This window comes from Schistocerca piceifrons, chromosome 2, assembly GCF_021461385.2.
Source record: "Schistocerca piceifrons isolate TAMUIC-IGC-003096 chromosome 2, iqSchPice1.1, whole genome shotgun sequence".
Lineage (NCBI taxonomy): Eukaryota > Metazoa > Arthropoda > Insecta > Orthoptera > Acrididae > Schistocerca > Schistocerca piceifrons.
The window spans coordinates 111,029,377-111,050,138 of record NC_060139.1 but is presented as its reverse complement, the minus strand read 5'-3'; the positions used below and the strand labels follow the sequence as shown (position 1 = coordinate 111,050,138).

The following is a 20,762-nucleotide window of genomic DNA, read 5'->3' as shown; positions in this document are numbered from 1 at the left end:
GACTACCGATGTAGAAAACACTGTAGACACCAAATTGTCCTAACATCATACAGAAAATATATTGAATATCAAAAAATACGATCACTATGGAAATATTAAAGTGGTGTATCAATTGGTTGTTACTTGAAGTTGCAACTAAACACAAGCTGTTCATGTGTAATGCGTTAAAATGCCACAGTAATAAAAAATTACAAAAGAATCTGCATCACCTAAACATGGACAGTATGTTGTTGTGGTCTTCAGTCCTGAGACTGGTTTCAGACATCAAGACAGCATTATGTGCAAATTACACAACAGGCACAGAAATGGAACAATGTACACCTCATACAGAAACAGTAAAAATAGTTTTTCCTGTTTACAATCCAGCTGTTACAAGGCAATAGGAAAGTTGCACAAGTATTACTGAAATTAAAAGTGATATGTGAGTAAAACAAAAAAAATTTGCTCTGCCATGCAGCTTTATCATACAAAAGAAAAGTGTGAAACATTTTCTTCATTGGTATGTTATCGGTGCATAGGCAGTTTGACACTTGACTCCGTAGGTAGGAGAGTCTTATTTTCAGTGACATGTGTGCTACTTTTGTGAGCTTGGCTTTGTATTTTATTGAAAGTGATATTGCTGTATCATGAATGAAAAAATTTCTCCATTAGCATTTCTTCTAATTATTTTGCTATTATCACCACAGCTGTGTTCTGATGATGTGATGATGATGTATCAAAACACGTAATGGTGAACAAATTCATTTGGGGTCAAGACATTTCCAAAGTTGTCTCACGTACCAAATCTGAATGGTGCTTGCCTCAGATATGGAATAATTTCTCAATCAAGTGATGATAAAGATTATAACCGAGTCATTTTTCAGCACTCTTTATAAAGTATTTCGACTGCTGTCAAAATCTATATGCTGCCTTCTGTTCCCACTTACTTTGTTCTTAGTCCTTCCTCTAAATATTCTGCTGTATTTCCTTCCTGGACATCCTTATTTATGTTCTTAGAAATTTCCTTAATCTGGCCAGCGGCATTATCTTTCTTTTAATCACTGGAATAACATTTTAAATCTTTTACAGTATTTTTCTCTCACAGTCAGCACATCTGTTTAGAACATTTGTGTATTTTTGTGTATGTTCTGCTTCTTTTTTCAGTGCCAAGATTTTCATACTCTCTCTCGTTGCTTTTGTTTGACTCATTCAGTTTGACTGATTTACATTGATTTCCTTTGCTCATTTTACTCTCATCTCCAAAATGGAGATGATAATATTGTTACATTCCATTCTGGATTTCCATTGTTTAACTTTAGGACACATCCATATAAAGTCCCATAGGCAATTATTTTTGAACTACCAATTTCATTTTCAAGCCAGGCTTAATAAAGCTGCACTAATAGTGCTTGGTTAGGTGACAATCAATTCTTACATTCATAATATACACAATACTTAAACATACAGGATGTCAGACTAGTTTCACAATGTAGCTGTATTCATGAACTGCAGTTGAGCTAGAATGCATTTCATGAATACATATACATTGTGAAATTGGTCTGATGTTCCATATTATTATGTATGATGTGTATATTACCTATACAGAATCTGACTGTCACATAACAAAGCACTATTCATGGAGCTTTAATAGGCCTGGTTTGAAAATGAACTTGGTAGTTCGAAACCTATCACCAGTATAATAAAACACAACTATTTTGAAATTACAGTAAGGAATGTGTTATCCAACTGACTGGCCTTGTTCTGACATGATGCGAAAACTTTTAGATTATGCTTTACTGTGACTGTTATTGACATTAAATTAAACAATGAGTTTACTTTATCAAGTGACTGGTAACAGTAAACTTATTGTTTCATTTAATTCTGACATAATGTTGAAAATACATGGAAATACATAAAAGGGAAGCTTCAAAGACGTAAAATGAGTCAAAGTCTTCTTCTTTTAGTGTTCAACCCTGAGGTTGGTTTGCAGCTGAGCACCATTCCTCTCTTCTGTCTGCCTACCTCTTCATTTCCACGTATGTCTTACATCCAACATCATTCATGATCTATTGCATGTATGATATCCTTGGTCGCTCCCGCCGATTCCTTCCCTCAATAGCTCCTTCTGCTATTGTTTCAATGACGTTGTTGTGTCATAGGATGTGCCCTACAAGTTTGTCTCTTCTTGTTTGGATGTGCCTCCACAGAGATCTGGTTTCCTGTACCCTTCTAAGCACCCCTTCATTTGTTACTTTATCTCTCCAGCTGATCATCATCATCCTTCTATAGCACCACATCTGCAGGGCCTCTAGCAGTCTTCTCCCTTCTCTTCCAATCGCCCAAGTTTCACATCCGTATAGGGCCACACTCCAAACGAAACCTTTCATGATACGTTACCTTATTTTCAGACTGATGTTGTTGCTAGTGAGTAAGTTCCTTCTCCGATTAAATGCAATTTTGGCCTTTTGTATTTTGGTCGCAATTCCTTTCTGGCTTCTACCATCTCTTGTGATTTTTCTTCCCAGGTAAGTAAATTCCTCTATCACTTCCAGCTCCTCTCTTCCAATACTCATTCTCAAAGGATCATATTCTGCTCCTGTACTGCATACCATCACTTTAGTCTTTTTCTTGTTTATTCTTATTTCATACTGATTGCATAGAATTTTTTCCATTGTTCTGAGGACTTCCTCTAGATCTTCTTATGTCTCTGGGACTATAGCAATATCATCTTCATAACATAGCATGTCTATCTTCTGCCCATTAATTTTGATCCCTACCTCAGTAGTTTCTCAAACTTGGTCTATAGCTTCCTGGATGTAAGCATTGAATATAAGAGGAGAGAGAGCACATCCTTGCCTTACCCCTTTTCTAATATTTGCTTCTTGTTCATGGTGATAGTTCCTAATCACTGCCACCTCATTCTTATAGAAGCTGACTATCACACTGATGTCTTTGTACGTTATTCCACTTTTCCTTAGCACTCTGAACATCTCTTGCCAGATAACGTTATCAAATGCCTTTTCCATGTTTACAAAGGCAATATAAGTTGGTTTATTTTCTGTAATTGCTTTTCGATAACGAGTCTCAGTGCCAGAATCGCCTCTCTTGTTCCCAACCCCCTTCTGAAGTCAAACTGATCTTCACTCAGCATATCCTCCACCTTCTCATCAATTCTCTTCAGAACTATTTTTATGACAATTTTTGTTGCATGTGATATTAGGCTTAGAGTTCAGTACTGTTCGTATTTTGTAGCTGCTGCCTTCTTTGGTATAGGAACAATGATACATTTCTGGAAGTCTGACAGTGTCTCTCCTGTGTTATAGATGGACCTAAGTACCCATAACAATTAGAAATGACTGTTAGAACCACACTAACAATAAGCTATTATTAAACTACTATGGCCTATCTGTGATAACTCAAGCTGTGTGAAGTGCAGAAAAAAACCAGCACAAAAGACAGTACTATGAAAAAAGTTAGTTGTTTTCTCTTTCATATCAAATTATGGCTGTTCTCTCCTTACTACTAGCTGCAGATATTTGCAGTCACACTGATATTTATGATATAAAAAGTTACCTAGGTGCCATAAGAATAGAGACTGTTTTCACAATTTACAATAAATACTGCCACCTGTTGTGCAGCTAACATTGATCTTCCATCCTTGACCACAAATAATGAGGTAATTTCAGGGGTTGCAAAAAGGTACATTTTCCATTTACTTTTGAACTACAGGTATTCTTAATGTACACTCCTGGAAATGGAAAAAAGAACACATTGACACCGGTGTGTCAGACCCACCATACTTGCTCCGGACACTGCGAGAGGGCTGTACAAGCAATGATCACACGCACGGCACAGCGGACACACCAGGAACCGCGGTGTTGGCCGTCGAATGGCGCTAGCTGCGCAGCATTTGTGCACCGCCCCCGTCAGTGTCAGCCAGTTTGCCGTGGCGTACGGAGCTCCATCGCAGTCTTTAACACTGGTAGCATGCCGCGACAGCGTGGACGTGAACCGTATGTGCAGTTGACGGACTTTGAGCGAGGGCGTATAGTGGGCATGCGGGAGGCCGGGTGGACGTACCGCTGAATTGCTCAACACGTGGGGCGTGAGGTCTCCACAGTACATCGATGTTGTCGCCAGTGGTCGGCGGAAGGTGCACGTGCCCGTCGACCTGGGACCGGACCGCAGCGACGCACGGATGCACGCCAAGACCGTAGGATCCTACGCAGTGCCGTAGGGGACTGCATCGCCACTTCCCAGCAAATTAGGGACACTGTTGCTCCTGGGGTATCGGCGAGGACCATTCGCAACCGTCTCCATGAAGCTGGGCTGCGGTCCCGCACACCGTTAGGCCGTCTTCCGCTCACGCCCCAACATCGTGCAGCCCGCCTCCAGTGGTGTCGCGACAGGGGTGAATGGAGGGACGAATGGAGACGTCTTCAGTGATGAGAGTCGCTTCTGCCTTGGTGCCAATGATGGTCGTATGGGTGTTTGGCGCCGTGCAGGTGAGCGCCACAATCAGGACTGCATACGACTGAGGCGCACAGGGCCAACACCCGGCATCATGGTGTGGGGAGCGATCTCCTACACTGGCCGTACACCACTGGTGAGCGTCGAGGGGACACTGAATAGTGCACGGTACATCCAAACCGTCATCGAACCCATCGTTCTACCATTCCTAGACCGGCAAGGGAACTTGCTGTTCCAACAGGACAATGCACGTCCGCATGTATCTCATGCCACCCAACGTGCTCTAGAAGGTGTAAGTCAACTACCCTGGCCAGCAAGATCTCCGGATCTGTCCCCCATTGAGCATGTTTGGGACTGGATGAAGCGTCGTCTCACGCGGTCTGCACGTCCAGCACGAACGCTGGTCCAACTGAGGCGCCAGGTGGAAATGGCATGGCAAGTCGTTCCACAGGACTACATCCAGCATCTCTACGATCGTCTCCATGGGAGAATAGCAGCCTGCATTGCTGCGAAAGGTGGATATACACTGTACTAGTGCCGACATTGTGCATGCTCTGTTGCCTGTGTCTATGTGCCTGTGGTTCTGTCAGTGTGATCATGTGATGTATCTGACCCCAGGAATGTGTCAATAAAGTTTCCCCTTTCTGGGACAATGAATTCACGGTGTTCTTATTTCAATTTCCAGGAGTGTATTTATGTCTAATGGGAGGTTGCTGAATACTTTGTATCAGGTTACAGGAAACTCTATGCTGAAATTATTTTTTGTGCCGCATGAGGGCTGTTCAAAAAGTATCCAATCTTATTTTTTTATTGTTGAAACCAACAACGGTCTTGGGATGCTTATGCCTAATTTTTTTCACAATGTAGAAACAGTCAGTCATTGGCTAGCCATTGACAAGAGAACAGGTGTAAGTGGTTGTCGTCGGATTTTATGTTGTGTGACAGAAAAAGCAGAACAATGTTACTGAATCATGTTTTGTTTTAAGCTCGCAGGGTAGATGAATCATTATCAGAGAACTTGCAAATGAGGTTAAAATTAGTACTGGAGCCGTTCATTCCATTTTAATGAAACTTTTAGGACCTTACCAAAATTTGTGCCAAAGTTGAAAACAACAGAGCAGAAGAACTTTGAGGATCAAACAGAACATGCAGGTTACTGTGAACAGCAATCTCAATTTTCTTAACTCAGTGATCACTGGTGATGAAACCTGGGTTTATGTGTACAACCCAGAAACAAAGTTCCAGTCATTGCAATGGAAGCATCTATCATGCCCGAGACTCAAACAAGTGAAGCAGGTCTACAGCAATGTGAATGTGATGCTGACTGTCCATTTTGACTCCAATGCCAATTAATTCAGAATTTCTTAACCAAACACAACATGGCTGTGGTTTGCCAGCCTCCCTGTTATCCAGTTACAGAGTTACTTTTGGCTTTTCCCTAAACTGAAAAAGACTGATAGGGACAAGATTTCAGAACAATGGAAGACATTATGCAGAATTTGACGGAACAGCTGTATACCGTACCAAAAGAGGCTTTCCAGCAATGCTTCCAGAAATGGGAGAAGCATTAGGAGAGGTGTGTAGAAGCTGAATGGTACTAGTTTGAAGGAGACTAGAGCCAAACAATTGTATCTGAAGAAAGATTGATTTTATAACTCATAGGTGGATACTTTTTGAACAGTCCTTGTACTGTGTTCAACTGAAACTGATTTTTGTTTTAGGACATCAAATTTACCATTAAGTGCAGACATTATTTATTTCACTATTGCAATTTTGGACTTTGGGTCATTTTCAAGTTTCTACTGATGACATGTATACGTGTCAGAGATTTTGAAGTCTGATGTGTACTGAAATAAAATCTTCTGCAGCATCACTTGAAAATGGTTCCAAGGCCAAAATTGGGTGAAATAATTCATTTCTCCAATCAACAGCAAATATGATGCTTTTTAAAAAATTCTACATTACTGTGAACCCTGAACATGAGAAGTTAATTGTCAGCAATAAATACCATTCATGATTAAACATGGTGGAAAAGAAATATAATATTTCCTAGATGTCTGAAGATGTGCAGTTGTTGTTGTTGTTGGTGGTGGTGGGGGTGTGAGTTTAGGAACCTAACAAAATCTTTCTTCTGAATGTGTAAAATAACAGTAATAGTCATAAGGTAGAATAATTTTCTATCCAAAGATACAAAAATAAAAGATATTTAAAACTTGGATCTGTTGACCATTACCAAGCGCAGCAGTAAAATAAGAATAATTAAATTTGTTTCATAGATGCATATGGCTAGGTAACGACTGATATAAAAAAGGGAAAGAGCCAGCCATTTTGATATTGAATGTGATTTTCACTCTGCAGTGGAGTGTGTGCTGATATGAAATTTCCTGGCAGATTAAAACTGAGTTCCGGACCGAGACTCGAACTCGGGACCTTTGCCTTTCATGAGCAAGTGCTCTACCAACTGAGCTACCCAAGCAAGACTCACGCCCCGTCCTCGCAGCTTTACTTCTGCCAGTACCTCGTCTCCTACCTTCCAAACTTTACAGAAGCTCTCCTGCGAACCCTGCAGAACTAGCACTTGTAAAAGAAAGGATATTGCGGAGACATGGCTTAGCCACAGCCTGGGGGATGTTTCCAGAAAAGGTCCCGAGTTCGAGTCTCGGTCCGGCAAACAGTTTTAATCTGCCAGGAAGTTTCATATCAACGCACACTCCGCTGCAGAGTGAAAATGTCACTCTGGAAACATCCCCCAGGCTGTGCCTAAGCCATGTCCCCGCAATATCCTTTCTTTCACAAGTGCTAGTTCTGCAAGGTTCGCAGGAGAGCTTCTGTAAAGTTTGGAAGGTAGGAGACAAAGTACTGGCAGAAGTGAAGCTGTGAGGACAGGGCGCGAGTCGTGCTTGGGTAGCTCAGTTGGTAGAGCACTTGCCCGCGAAAGGCAAAGGTCTCGAGTTCGGTTCTCGGTCCGGCACACAGTTTTAATCTGCCAGGAAGTTTCATTCTGGTATTAGCTAAAATTTATGCTCTACCTCAAGGAAGAGTTCTGACATCTCATATTTTTAAATCTACGAGGTACATTCAAGTTCTAAGGCCTCCAATTTTTTTTCTAATTAACTACTCACCCGAAATCGATGAAACTGGCGTTACTTCTCGACGTAATCGCCCTGCAGACGTACACATTTTTCACAACGCTGACGCCATGATTCCATGGCAGCGGCGAAGGCTTCTTTAGGAGTCTGTTTTGACCACTGGAAAATCGCTGAGGCAATAGCAGCACGGCTGGTGAATGTTCGGCCACGGAGAGTGTCTTTCATTGTTGGAAAAAGCCAAAAGTCACTAGGAGCCAGGTCAGGTGAGTAGGGAGCATGAGGAATCACTTCCAAGTTGTTATCACGAAGAAACTGTTGCGTAACATTAGCTCGATGTGCGGGTGCGTTGTCTTGGTGAAACAGCACACGCGCAGCCCTTCCCGGACGTTTTTTTTGCAGTGCAGGAAGGAATTTGTTCTTCAAAACATTTTCGTAGGATGCACCTGTTACCGTAGTGCCCTTTGGAACGCAATGGGTAAGGATTACGCCCTCGCTGTCCCAGAACCTGGACACCATCATTTTTTCAGCACTGGCGGTTACCCGAAATTTTTTTGGTGGCGGTGAATGTGTGTGCTTCCATTGAGCTGACTGGCGCATTGTTTCTGGATTGAAAAATGGCATCCACGTCTCATCCATTGCCACAACCGATGAAAAGAAAGTCCCATTCATGCTGTCGTTGCGCGTCAACATTGCTTGGCAACATGCCACACGGGCAGCCATGTGGTCGTCCGTCAGCTTTCGTGGCACCCACCTGGATGACACTTTTCGCATTTTCAGGTCGTCATGCAGGATTGTGTGCACAGAACCCACAGAAATGCCAACTCTGGAGGCGATCTGTTCAACAGTCATTCGGCGATCCCCCAAAACAATTCTCTCCACTTTCTCGATCATGTCATCAGACCGGCTTGTGCGAGCCCGAAGTTGTTTCGGTTTGTTGTCACACGATGTTCTGCCTTCATTAAACTGTCGCACCCACGAACGCACTTTCAACACATCCATAACTCCATCACCACATGTCTCCTTCAACTGTCGATGAATTTCAATTGTTTCACACCACGCAAATTCAGAAAACGAATGATTGCACGCTGTTCAAGTAAGGAAAACGTCGCCATTTTAAGTATTTAAAACAGTTCTCATTCTCGCCGCTGGCGGTAAAATTCCATCTGCCGTACGGTGCTGCCATCTCTGGGACGTATTGACAATGAACGCGGCCTCATTTTAAAACAATGCGCATGTTTCTATCTCTTTCCAGTCCAGAGAAAAAAAATTGGAGGCCTTAGAACTTGAATGCACCTCGTATACCATATTCATGGAATTGTCACCTAAAGTAGAAAGTCCACAAATAATTCTACAGCTGAACTCTTGACTGCAAATAAATTAGTCAACCCACTATGGCATTGTGATGTGCCAGTTAGACGGTGACTAAATGATGTATTCTGCTTAGAGGATAAGAATACTTTGCAGCATCACCAGTGCACTCTCTGTCTCTGTTCCATGATACATACTTCAGCTGTTAGCAACCTTGGTAACTGTAAATGTTAGGGTGACTGCCACAACAACTTACTGTTCCTGCTTCTGATTCTTCCTTGAGAAATTTATATGCCCAGTATCCTATGTTTCAGAAACTGTCACTGCTTAACATAATACTTGTACTATTTGCTTTATGCCTGCCGTAAGGAACACTGCAGTGGCTAAATACTGTCACCATACCTAAAATATCATTAAGCACGTGCTACAGCCAGACATGGCAGAATTGTTCTATTTGCTAAGGCATCATGCGGTACACTTCTCCTTGGCATTGTGTACTGCCCCATTCTGCCACCTTCTTACATGCACTGGACTACAATATTGGTATGCCATAAGCACTGCAAACTGATGGGTCCTCTAGCTGAAGAGGTAGTCCATGATTCTCAGGACAGTGTCTAATATGAAGACATGTTAATAGGACTTTGATGGTTTGATTTACCATTCACAACTTGTTAATCACTTTTTGCCAACAATGCCTGCCCCTGTACCTCAATAGTGAAGTCACTGTGTGTATGGGGGCACTTTACATTGTGTCACAACGTATGTACTGTGCAGGCCTTGGCTGGTGAACCCACCAATTCATTACCTGATTTTCCACAAGCACTGGTATTCATTGCCATGCATTCAGGGTGTGACAAGATCTCTGATATGCATCATCCACACCAGCATTCTTTGAACTTTCTGTACCCTTTTTATCCTATTAAATTTATGTACTATTTTTATTCTTTGAACTTTCTGAACCCTTTCTGTCAGTTATACAGGGTGATTCAAAAAGAATACCACAACTTTAGGAATTTAAAACTCTGCAACGACAAAAGGCAGAGCTAAGCACTATCTGTCGGCGAATTAAGGGAGCTATAAAGTTTCATTTAGTTGTACATTTGTTGGCTTGAGGCACTGTTGACTAGGCGTCAGCGTCAGTTGATGCTAAGATGGCGACCGCTCAACAGAAAGCTTTTTGTGTTACTGAGTACAGCAGAAGTGAATCGACGACAGTTGTTCAGCGTGCATTTCGAACGAAGTATGGTGTTAAACCTCCTGATAGGTGGTGTATTAAATGTTGGTATAAACAGTTTACAGAGAATGGATGTTTGTGCAAAGGAAAAAGTTCTGAACGGCCGAGAACGAGTGATGAAAATGTAGCACGCATCCAGCAAGCATTTGTTCGCAGCCCAGGAAAATCGACTCGCAGAGCTAGCAGAGAGCTGCAAATTCCACAATCAACTGTATGGAGAGTCCTACGAAAAAGGTTAGTTATGAAACCTTATCGTCTGAAATTGGTTCAAGCACTGTCTGCAGCTGATAAGATTTAAACAATCGATTTCTGTGATTTTATCCTGGCTCAAATGGAAACAGATGAATCTTTCGTTTCAAAGATTGTGTTTAGTGATGAAGCAACTTTCCACACTAACAGGAAAGTCAACCGTCACAATGTCTGTATATGGGGCACTGAGAATCCGCGGGAAACAACTCAGTATGAACGTGACTCACCTAAGGTGAACGTTTTCTGTGCCATTTCAGCCAGTGAAGTTTTTGGTCCCTTTTTCTTCGAAGGTGCTACTGTAACTGGACTACAGTATCTGGAGATGTTAGAGAACTGGCTGTTCCCTCAGCTCGAACAAGAAGCACAACAATTCATATTTCAGCAGGATGGAGCGCCACCACATTGGCACTTATCTGTCCGTAAGTACCTGAACGTCAACTATCCGAGGCGATGGATCGGCTGCCAGGCAGCCCGTGACAGAGCACTTAATCACTGGCCTCCAAGAAGCCCTGATCTTACCCCCTGTGATTTTTTTCTTATGGGGGTATGTTAAGGAGATGGTGTTTCAGCCACCTCTCCCAGCCACCATTGATGATTTGAAACGAGAAATAATAGCAGCTATCCAAACTGTTACGCCTGATATGCTACAGAGAGTGTGGAACGAGTTGGAGTATCGGGTTGATATTGCTCGAGTGTCTGGAGGGGGCCATATTGAACATCTCTGAACTTGTTTTTGAGCGAAAAAAAAAAAACCTTTTTAAATACTCTTTGTAATGATGTATAACAGAAGGTTATATTATTTTTGTTTCATTAAATACACATTTTTAAAGTTGTGGTATTCTTTTTGAATCACCCTGTATTTTGTCTTAAGGAGCCCTGATTGAAACAATCAACTTACACCCAAAAGTTGGGTAAATTGTTACTATATTAATCATTTACACAACTATTACTATTTCCTGGTGTGGGGCGGAGGGGGGGGGGGGGGCACATGTGTTCTCTGAAATTCTTGTGTGAATTGAATTATAAATAGTCCTTTACTTCTATTCTACAAACTCTGCTCATCACTCAAGAGCCCATTTCCAGATAAAGCAGTGGCTCACAAATGTAGCTGAACAAACCTTGTCCTATATTTTCCATCGTCATGATTGTTTCCAACATTCAGATGGCTTATCTACACAGTCCCTACGGCTCCTTATTTCTATAAGCACATCATTAACCACAGTGCCTCATTGTTCTTTCGTAATGATGAAAATTTCGCTTGAGTGCCTGCTCTTTACCAATCATGGTGAAGAATCTTTTTGTAAATGTCTGGTGTTTTTAAAACTAAAGGTGCAAGTAATTTGATCACTATGTCTATATCTCTATTGTTACTAGTGTTAAAAAATTATTCTGTCAATAGGTCGCTGCTTCTGAAATGAAAAGAATCATTTCTTCCCTCTTTTTATTCATTTATTATTATTATTATTATTATTAAATCTCTGCGGAGAATAAAACTTACCTTTGAGCCAGAGATCATCTTTAAGGCACTCTACTAAATACATAAGTCCTGCATCACCCAAACGTGTGTTATTGTTGATACTGACACGTCTGATTCCAGGCATTCTGTCAACATCAACAATACGATATCGTAGAGCCTCTTTCCACGTTTCTGAGTATCTCTCCAGTTGTTGATACTAAACAAAACAGATGGATTACAAAAAGGTGTATATGACAATACCAGGCAATCAAAAGCAAGGTTAGAATTTAACATCCAAAAAGCAATGGGTCTTTAGAGAAGGGCTAGTAGCTCAATTACACAAAAATGGAAGATATTTATTTTAAATAAATTAGTGCCAACTATCACTTAGGAAGTCAATGAGCTTAGCTGTTACTGCTTATTAATGTAACTGATACGTTGAGTCATTTAAAGAATTAAATTAAATTGAAATGAAAAAATCTGTTACAAATTTGAAATTAAGAAAAATAGAATAATTACATCCGTACACAAACTACATTATGTTTGTGATTTTTCTTTAATTTTTCGTCCAGGTGCACATTTTTACTAGTTGAAAATACACACTTATTGCCCAACATTTGCAAAAATTTCACTTCAAACTTCAGAAGTGTGTGTTCACCAACAACATAATAATCTAGAATATTTTCACAAATACTACACAAAGTTAGGTTCCTGCATTGTGCTTATAAAATGTTTTATTTAAAAGAAATGAAAAATAATCATTACATTATAATATTTAAACATAAAATTTCTTTTTATATTATACTTTCGGCATGTGTAAGCCAAGTGCGGTTATGTGTTCTCTACGAACATGACTGTTACATTTTATCATTATGGTGGATGGGCAGGCACAACAATTGATGTCAAATGACCAAGATGGGCATTAAGTGACTTTCGATGTGATATTTTTGTAACAGAACACTGGGTACATTTTTATTTTTCTCTTGCACTTTCTTAATTTTTTAAAATTTAATAGTAAGTTTGCAATTTGACTTTTCTGTGTTTTTATTTTTGTTGATGATTCATAAGAACTGGAACCTGTAAATTATTGTAAATTCATACAATGCAATCAAGATATTGTGAATAAAAAAGTATTTTCCAAAATATAATCACTTGCTCCAATCTGACTATGTAGGTTTAACTGCATGGTTACCTCCTTTACACACTTTTGTTGAATAAACACATTACTTACTATAGGTTCACTACCCCAGAAGGTAATCCATAAGACAAGAAGGGAAAATACGCAAAATGAGTGAATACTCTTGTCTGTACATAAACACAAAGGGAGATGCTTTTAAGCATGAAACATACTGAATGATCATCTTGATTATCTTATCTGTGGGTTGACTCCATTTTAATTAGTTATTCATCTGCTCCCTAAGGGATTTTACACAGTGTGCTTTGTTTCATGTATAGCCATTAATTTTTACTTCTGGGGCTAACAGGTCATGTTTATTTGTTCAAAATCCTATAATATGCATCTTTGTGAGATTGAGAGAGATTGTTACATATAGACTTCTCTAACTACCATCTCAGCTATGTCTGGTAGGGCTAAGTTTAAACTCTTCAATCCTATGCCTGTTTCACCAACAAAAAGTACTATTTTCTTTAGTATCAGGCTTGGAAATTTTACAGTACTGATGGTAATGGAGTTTCAACTCCTGACTACAGCTTGGCATCTGAATTAGGTAGAGCTCTCCTCTCCAAACACAAAGAAATTTTAATCTCAAGAGTTACAGATTCCTTGTGCTTGTTTCTGTCCATTGTCAGCATCTATTGCACTACATCTTTCAATCCTAATAGAGAATTTTGCTGTAACACATAATCGAAACTCCTTGTCCAGAATGTGGAACATCTTGGTGATGATTCTTCAGCAGTGGTAATGGTTTTGAAAAAAAGAATGTCAGCACCAGTTGCATTTCTCGTTTTATTTTAAACCACAACCAGCTTCGGTCCCCTAGGTCATTATCTAGTTGTATAACTAGGCATCCTGAGGGGGCACAGGACAACCGAACCCAGTTGTCATTTAACACTGAGATTAGGTTCTCCACAAAATGTAATACATAATTGGAAAATAAGTGTGCATAACCTTATTCAAACTCTCTCTCTCTCTCTCTCTCTCTCACACACACACACACACACACACACACACACCTCTTTTGTCTTACTGGGTCTACAGTCTTATGATTTTAGCTTGTATCCATCAAGATAAATCTGTTAAGTTCAATGATTTTTTTTGCGACTTTGTTCAAGTTGCAGTATCTTGTTTTGCTAGTAGCTGTTTCAGCTGCAACCGTCTTTATTTTGCAGCTCGGCTTTTTTAATGACTTTGTCATAAGAAAAGTATTAAAGTGAAGTACCTAATGGAGGACAGTCATGAGCACAGAAATCTCTGTTTACTAAGCTGCTAAACCATATCTGGAGTATGTGGACAGCAGAGAAAAAAGTGTGACCTATAGAGCAGAGAGAAACTATGAGATGGAGGGTGATAGGGACATGCCAGCATAAATGGAAGACAAGAAAGGGCACAGAGGTAGCAAAAAAAAGAAAGGAATGAAGATTCATGAAGAGAAAAATTACTTCCTTGTGACATATTGCAGAAGATATAAAAATCTTGCAGAGGTGTGCCAAATACAATATTTGGCCATAAAATATAAGATACATGATATGACACAACATGATGTAGTAGCAGGATTCATGATTATGTGGACAGGATTCATTCCGTTAGTTGAATTATTAGAAATTAATTTCATAAAAATGGAATTGCATTCTTCAGCAGTCCAAAATTTTGAAAATTTATTGTTCAAGATCAAGCAGGTAGAGAGTAAGGACCACATAAATTACAGTGAAGCACCAGAAGGAGAGGAGGACATAAAACAATACTTCACAGGTTGAGGGGGTAGCTGATGTTATTTCAGTGTTAACAACAGGAAGTCAAATTTATAAAGAACTTGGCAGTACAAGCCCAGTTATTGGTATGGTGTTGCAGCCCCTCTGGCCTGGAAGTGCAAACTGTTTTGGTTGGGAAGGTTGTCATTAAGTTTTTGTATCCTCTCCTAAGGCAAGCTTGCCCACACACCTTCAGTAATTGGTTTTTGATATCCTGGATACCAGCACTGGGATGGAGGTGACATCTGAGCTAGTTTCACACATGTTGTATTGGGACCAATCTGAGAATCTTGCTGACTATGGTAGTACTTCATCATCATGCAGACAGTTCACAGACATATGTGTCATGTAAGCGAGCATTGTCCTACGGAAAAATGCCACCATGATGCTGTCACTAAGAGATACCACATGAGGATGCAGGAGGCCCTAGCCACACGGCATTTCCATTTCCAAAGGTAGTGCCAAAATGTGACTCAATGCTGAACGTAACATGACACCATTCATTAGCAGTCCATTTCCCAGTCACAGTATCACTCCAACTGTAGCCATTTCTGTTGTGGTGTTAATGGCTGTCTATGTATGGAATGGTACTTCCCCAGTCCGTTTGCTGCTGGTCTCCAAACAATGGTCCAGAATGACACACAATGGTGCAGTGAGTCCATTACTTATTCTTGTACGACAGGCACTGATTTGAAGAGGCTTACAGTATGTTTAGTGCACAATATGGTGATCTTCCCTTGTGGTTAGATATGTGGGTCACAACAGTGGTGATGTATGTATGCCCTAACGTTCCAGTGGAGTCCATGACATTGGGCCGCTGTCGCATTCAAATGCCCCAAAAATCTGGATATTACATGATTCGACCAACCAGGCAGATGGAAACCCACAATGAAGCTCATTTCAAACTGTCAGGTCCTGATAATGCTGTCTCACATGAGCATGTGTATCTCAGTGTCCTCCACAGTGATCACTCAACATCTGACGTTGTTAATACCGCTCATATACCCTGCCAGCCGTGGTAATAAAACACACACGCGCACACACACACACACACACACACACACACACACACACACACACACACACACACTAATACTAATACACACTGGTGGTCATTCTACCTGTCACAGAGAACTGCCATTTTAATCATTTAAATACCTGCTGATGGTGCCTGTCTGTATGAAGTTACATTGACATCTCTCCTGGTCTTCTGGGTGCTTCACCTTTTTTTCCAGGCAATGTATTTCTAGCAGTAAACTACACTGTTTCTGCAGAACTGTTTGGCTTCAGTTACTCTGTCAGAAGCTCGAGTGGTCATTACAGGTAATAGTCCTTGCAGGTAAGCAAGATTCTCCTCTTGTAACACCAAAACAGAATCTGCAGTAGCCACCAGAAAGATCGCGGGAGGTGCACATCGGCACGGTGCGTCACGGACAGTCGTTGCCGCAAGTAAAGTCCCGTCCACCAGAGGGCACGCGAGAATTCGGCCGCGCCCTCTGCCGGTGGAACAACAACAACTCAGGCAGCACAGGCCGTGCCCAGTCAGTTCACATCGGGCATGCCTAGCAGACAGTTCCCGGTCTACACTATGTGAACTGCGAAGGAAATGTGAATCGTGTTACTACACAATTGGCGACGAGTAGGGTCGTTCTTTCGCGTGTTGCGTCGTTGTTCCGGTTTCGTAGCTTATCCATGGTATGGAGGATTTAGTGCGGGTTTTGGTTGAGCAGCAAACGGAGCTCATGGCAACCATGAAACATGTGCTTCCGGCGTTGCCCTCTACGTAGCCTGCTCCAGCGCCATTCCCTCCTCCCTTTCCCCCGTATGACGAGACAGCGGAGGATTGGGACGCATATGAAGATCGCCTTCAGCAGCATTTCCAGACGTTTCATGTTGCCGATGTGGAGGTATGTCGTGCTCATTTCTTGTCTTAGATATCTCCGTCACTGTATCAAGTTTTGTGGCAGCTAGCGCCATTGCAGGAATCCTCATCCTTGTCTTTTGACGCATTGTGTTCATTGCTGTCTTCATATTATCGCCGCCGCACGCATGTTGTGGCGGCTAGGGTCAAGTTCTATCAATGCAAGAAACAACCCCATCAGTCTTACCAGGTGTGGGCCACAACCCTGCACGGTCGTAGTCGCAAGTGTCATTTTGTCACGGAGCAGTCGCGAGAGTCGTTTGCCCAAGTTATGGTGCGCCACGTCATTGTTCGTTCGGCTCCTGATAGGGAGGTCCAGCTACAGGCCCTGCAGTTGGAAGACCCTTCCCTTGAGGAAGTCCTGTCCATTGCTCAATCGTATGAAGTCTCTCACTCCGATCAACAGTTGGAAGTGTGGTGCGACGTCGCGGCGGTTCAGGGTAGCGCGGCCGCGTCCACTGCGTCCCGGGTGGACAATGTGCGAGCAGTACAATCCGGCCGTTACAGCTGCTCCCGCACGGCAAGTAAACAGAGTTCCAGCCGTCGGCCCCTTTTACTGTCCTGTGCGCCGTGCTATATACATCATGATCGGTCAGAGTGCTCCCAGCATTGGGCCGTTTGTCGCAAATGTAATAAAAAAGGACACATTGCTAAAGATTGCCGCTCCACCTCCAAAGAATCGAAGGCTCCTGACGCATCGGCACAGAAACTCTTTATCAAGGTGTCTTTTTGGTCACGCCGATTACAACTGCAAGTAGATACGGGCGTGGCAGTTTCCTTGTTGAATGCACAAACGTTCTCCGACCTTGGGTCGCCCCTGTTGGCGCCAGTTTACCGTCGTCTACGCGGTAATGGTAAACTGTTCATTCCCCTCCTGGGTCAATTCACTACCAACTTTACTTACAAATCAGTCACTCGGCCAATTACTTTTATTGTTGTCAGTGATGCGAGCTCCGCTAACCTTTTTGGATTGGATGCCTTTCAAGCTTTTGGTTTTTCTATCGCAGACACCATACAGTTGGTCTCCAAAGACATTCCCTATCAATCTTTGATCTCTGACTTTAAGGATATCTTTGAGGAGGGCCTGGGGCGTGTTTCAGACTTTGCAGCTCACTTAACGTTGAAGGCGTCGGCTCGCCCGCATTTTCTACGCACGAGGCAGATCCCCCTTGGCTCTCTGCCCTCAGGTAAAAGAAGAGCTAGACCGGCTGACAGCCCTCGGGGTCGTTCTTCCCATTTCTTCTAGTGAGTGGGCTTCGCCCCTCGTTATTGTCAGGAAACCCTCGGGAAAATTATTTCTTTGTGGCGATTTCAAGGCCACCATCAATTACCAATTGATGGTGGACACCTATCCCTTGCCTCGTTCTGATTAATTGTTCTCCGCTGTGGTGGGAGGCCAATATTTTTCGAAAATTGATCTTCCAGAGGCTTATCATCAGATACCACTTGACGAGGACTCCAAACGGCTGGCGGTCGTCAACACACTGTTTGCCCTTTACCAATACCAGCGGTTGGCCTTCGGAATATCCAGTGCCCCGGCGATATTTCAGCGTTATCTCGAGCATGTCACGTCGACAATCCCTCATTGTATCAATTACCTGGACAATATAATTGTCTCAGGCCGCAGCACGAAGGAACACTTGCACAAACTTCGAACCCTCTTTCTCAAATTCAGGTCTGTGGGCCTGCGTTGCAACCTGCCTAAGTTGAACTTCTTCCAACCGTCCATTGAGTATGTGGGCTACACCGTCTCTCGGCACGGCATCCAGCCGTTAGGAAGTTTGGTCCAAGGTATTGTCGACCTTCCGCGGCCTGCTTCGCTGAAGGAGTTACAAGCTTTTTCAGGCAAGATTGCCTTTTACCACCGGATCATTCCCAGGGCTTCCACCATAGCCCGCCCCCTGTACTGCCTTCTGCGCAAGGGTGTTCCTTTTGATTGGTCGCCTGCATGCGAGCGAGCGTTCACCTCGTTGAAGGGCCCCTCACGTTAGCGCCTTGTTTGGCTACTTTTGTCCCCAATAAGCCTTTGGTCCTGGCTACAGATGCTTCACAGTATGGGGTGGGGGCGGATGGCTCTGAGCAGCCACTGGCGTTTGCGTCTAAACTCTTAGTCTCGAGCAGGCCCATTACTCCCAGGTGGAAAAAGAAGCTTTGGCCATTGTCTACGCTGTTACCAAGTTTCACCCTTTCTTGTATCACGAAGTTTCAGTTAATCACTGACCATAATCCATTAATATCGTTATTTGGCCCCGCCTCTCAGATTCGGGATAGGACGGCCCACAGACTGCAGCGTTGGGCCTTGTTCCTCTCTAAGTACCATTATGACATTCAGTTTCGCCCTACCGGACAGCATGCTAATGCCGGCACTCCTTCCCGTCTTCCGGTGGGCCTGGATCCTAAGTTCGATTGGGAGGAGGTTATGTGTTTTCATTTAGATGTGGCGTCCTGCCAAGCGGTTGATGGCTTTCCGATCACTAGCTCTAGAGTCGCTAGGGAAACGGCAGCTGACCCGGTTCTCCAGCAAGTAGTTTGCCTCGTTCAGCAGGGGTGGTCGTCCCAAACTCCAGGCCGGGCCTCAGACCCTCTTCATAATTATTTTGTTCTATGAGACCGCCTTTCAGTCTTGGAAGGTGTTCTCCTTCTGGCTACCAATAATACAGCTCCTCGCGTGGTTGTTCCTGCAAGTTTGCGAAGGGAGGTCCTCGCGTTATTACATGGGGGGCACTGGGGTGTTTCCCATACTAAAACCCTGGCTCGCAGACATGTGTACTGGCCCAGTATTGACAGAGAAATTGAGCACTTGGTGGCTGCCTGTTCCCAGTGTGTGAGCCAACAGGTATCTCCCAGGTCAGCGTTCTCTTCATGGCCGCCTGCAACCGAGGTATGGGAACGTGTTCACATAGATTTTGTGGGCCCGTTTCTCCAGGGCTTTTGGCTCATTGTCATTGATGCTTATTTCTGATTCCCATATGTGGTTTGCTGCTCGTCTACCACTTCAGTAGTTGTAATCCAGGCACTAGCAAAAATCTTTTCTGTGGAAGGTCTGCCAGTCACCCTGGTATCGGACAATGGACCTCAGTTTATTTCGCAGACCTTCCAGGATTTTTGTAGGTGCTTCGGTATTCGGCATGTTTGCTCTCCCCCCTTTCATCCACAATCGAATGGCGAAGCTGAGCGCATGGTGTGCACATTTAAGATGCAGATAAAAAAGTATATGCACGAATTTCCTGCGGAGGAGGCGTTGACATTTTTCCTGACGGCATACCGGACCACACCAATGGGAGAACACAGCCCCGCAGAGCTCCTCCACGGGTGCCAACCTAGGACTCTGCTGCACCTCCTCCGGCCTGGTCCTCGCCAGTCTTTGCAAAATGGGGTATCCGGCTTTCCACCGGGTATGTCAGTCTGGGCACGTGGGTTAGGTCACAATCCACATTGGATACCAGCGGTGGTCCTGCGCCGCGTTGGCCGCTGGCTCTATACCTTGCAGGCCCACCCTCTGACCCCTCGGGCGCCGGCTTCCCCATTGCCGGCACCCATGTTGTTTTCTCAGGGGACGCTACTGCCTCTCCCACCTGTGACTCCACCACACTGCGATAGTTCTCAGCCTTGGCGGCCTCCGGTAGCTCCAGCACCGGCATCGCCATCGTTAGAGATGCCCCGGTGAGAGCCGGCTCCCCTAGCAGGCCCGGTTTCTCAGGAGGCTGGTTCACCTGTGGTCGTCCCTTCCCCATCGTCCCCACCACTAGGTCTTGCCCCTCCCGAGGTGGACCAGGATCCAGAGTTCAACGGCTTGTCGCCTGTTCTGTCCCGGGCTCCGGTAGTGGGACGATGGGGCACTCTTCGTGTGGATCACTTCAAACCGTATTCGAAGGTTCTGGCTCAAGGGTTGGCAGATCCCCCCCCAACTCCAGCCTTCCAATGGACGTGGAGGTCATCGCTACTGCACGACGCTCCACCTTCTGACGCAGTGGATCACAGTGGCTTCACCCCCCCGAAGGGAGGAGGAGTGCAGTAGCCACCAGAAATATCGCGATAGGCGCACATCGGCACGGCACGTCAAGGACAGTTGTTGCCGCAAGTAAAGTCCCGTCCACCAGAGGGCACGTGAGAATTCTGCCGCGCTCT

At 43.5% G+C, this 20,762-nt stretch overlaps 1 protein-coding gene across 1 annotated transcript in view; it reads right to left on the bottom strand.

Moving 5' to 3' along the window:
* Positions 1-20,762, bottom strand: part of LOC124775113 (centrosomal protein of 78 kDa) — a 132,006-nt gene that overhangs the window by 43,213 nt on the left and 68,031 nt on the right. Inside the window, exon 5 of the mRNA XM_047249947.1 lies at positions 11,828-12,002. Coding sequence (XP_047105903.1) covers positions 11,828-12,002 — 175 coding nt within the window. The remainder of the gene's footprint in view (positions 1-11,827; positions 12,003-20,762) is intronic.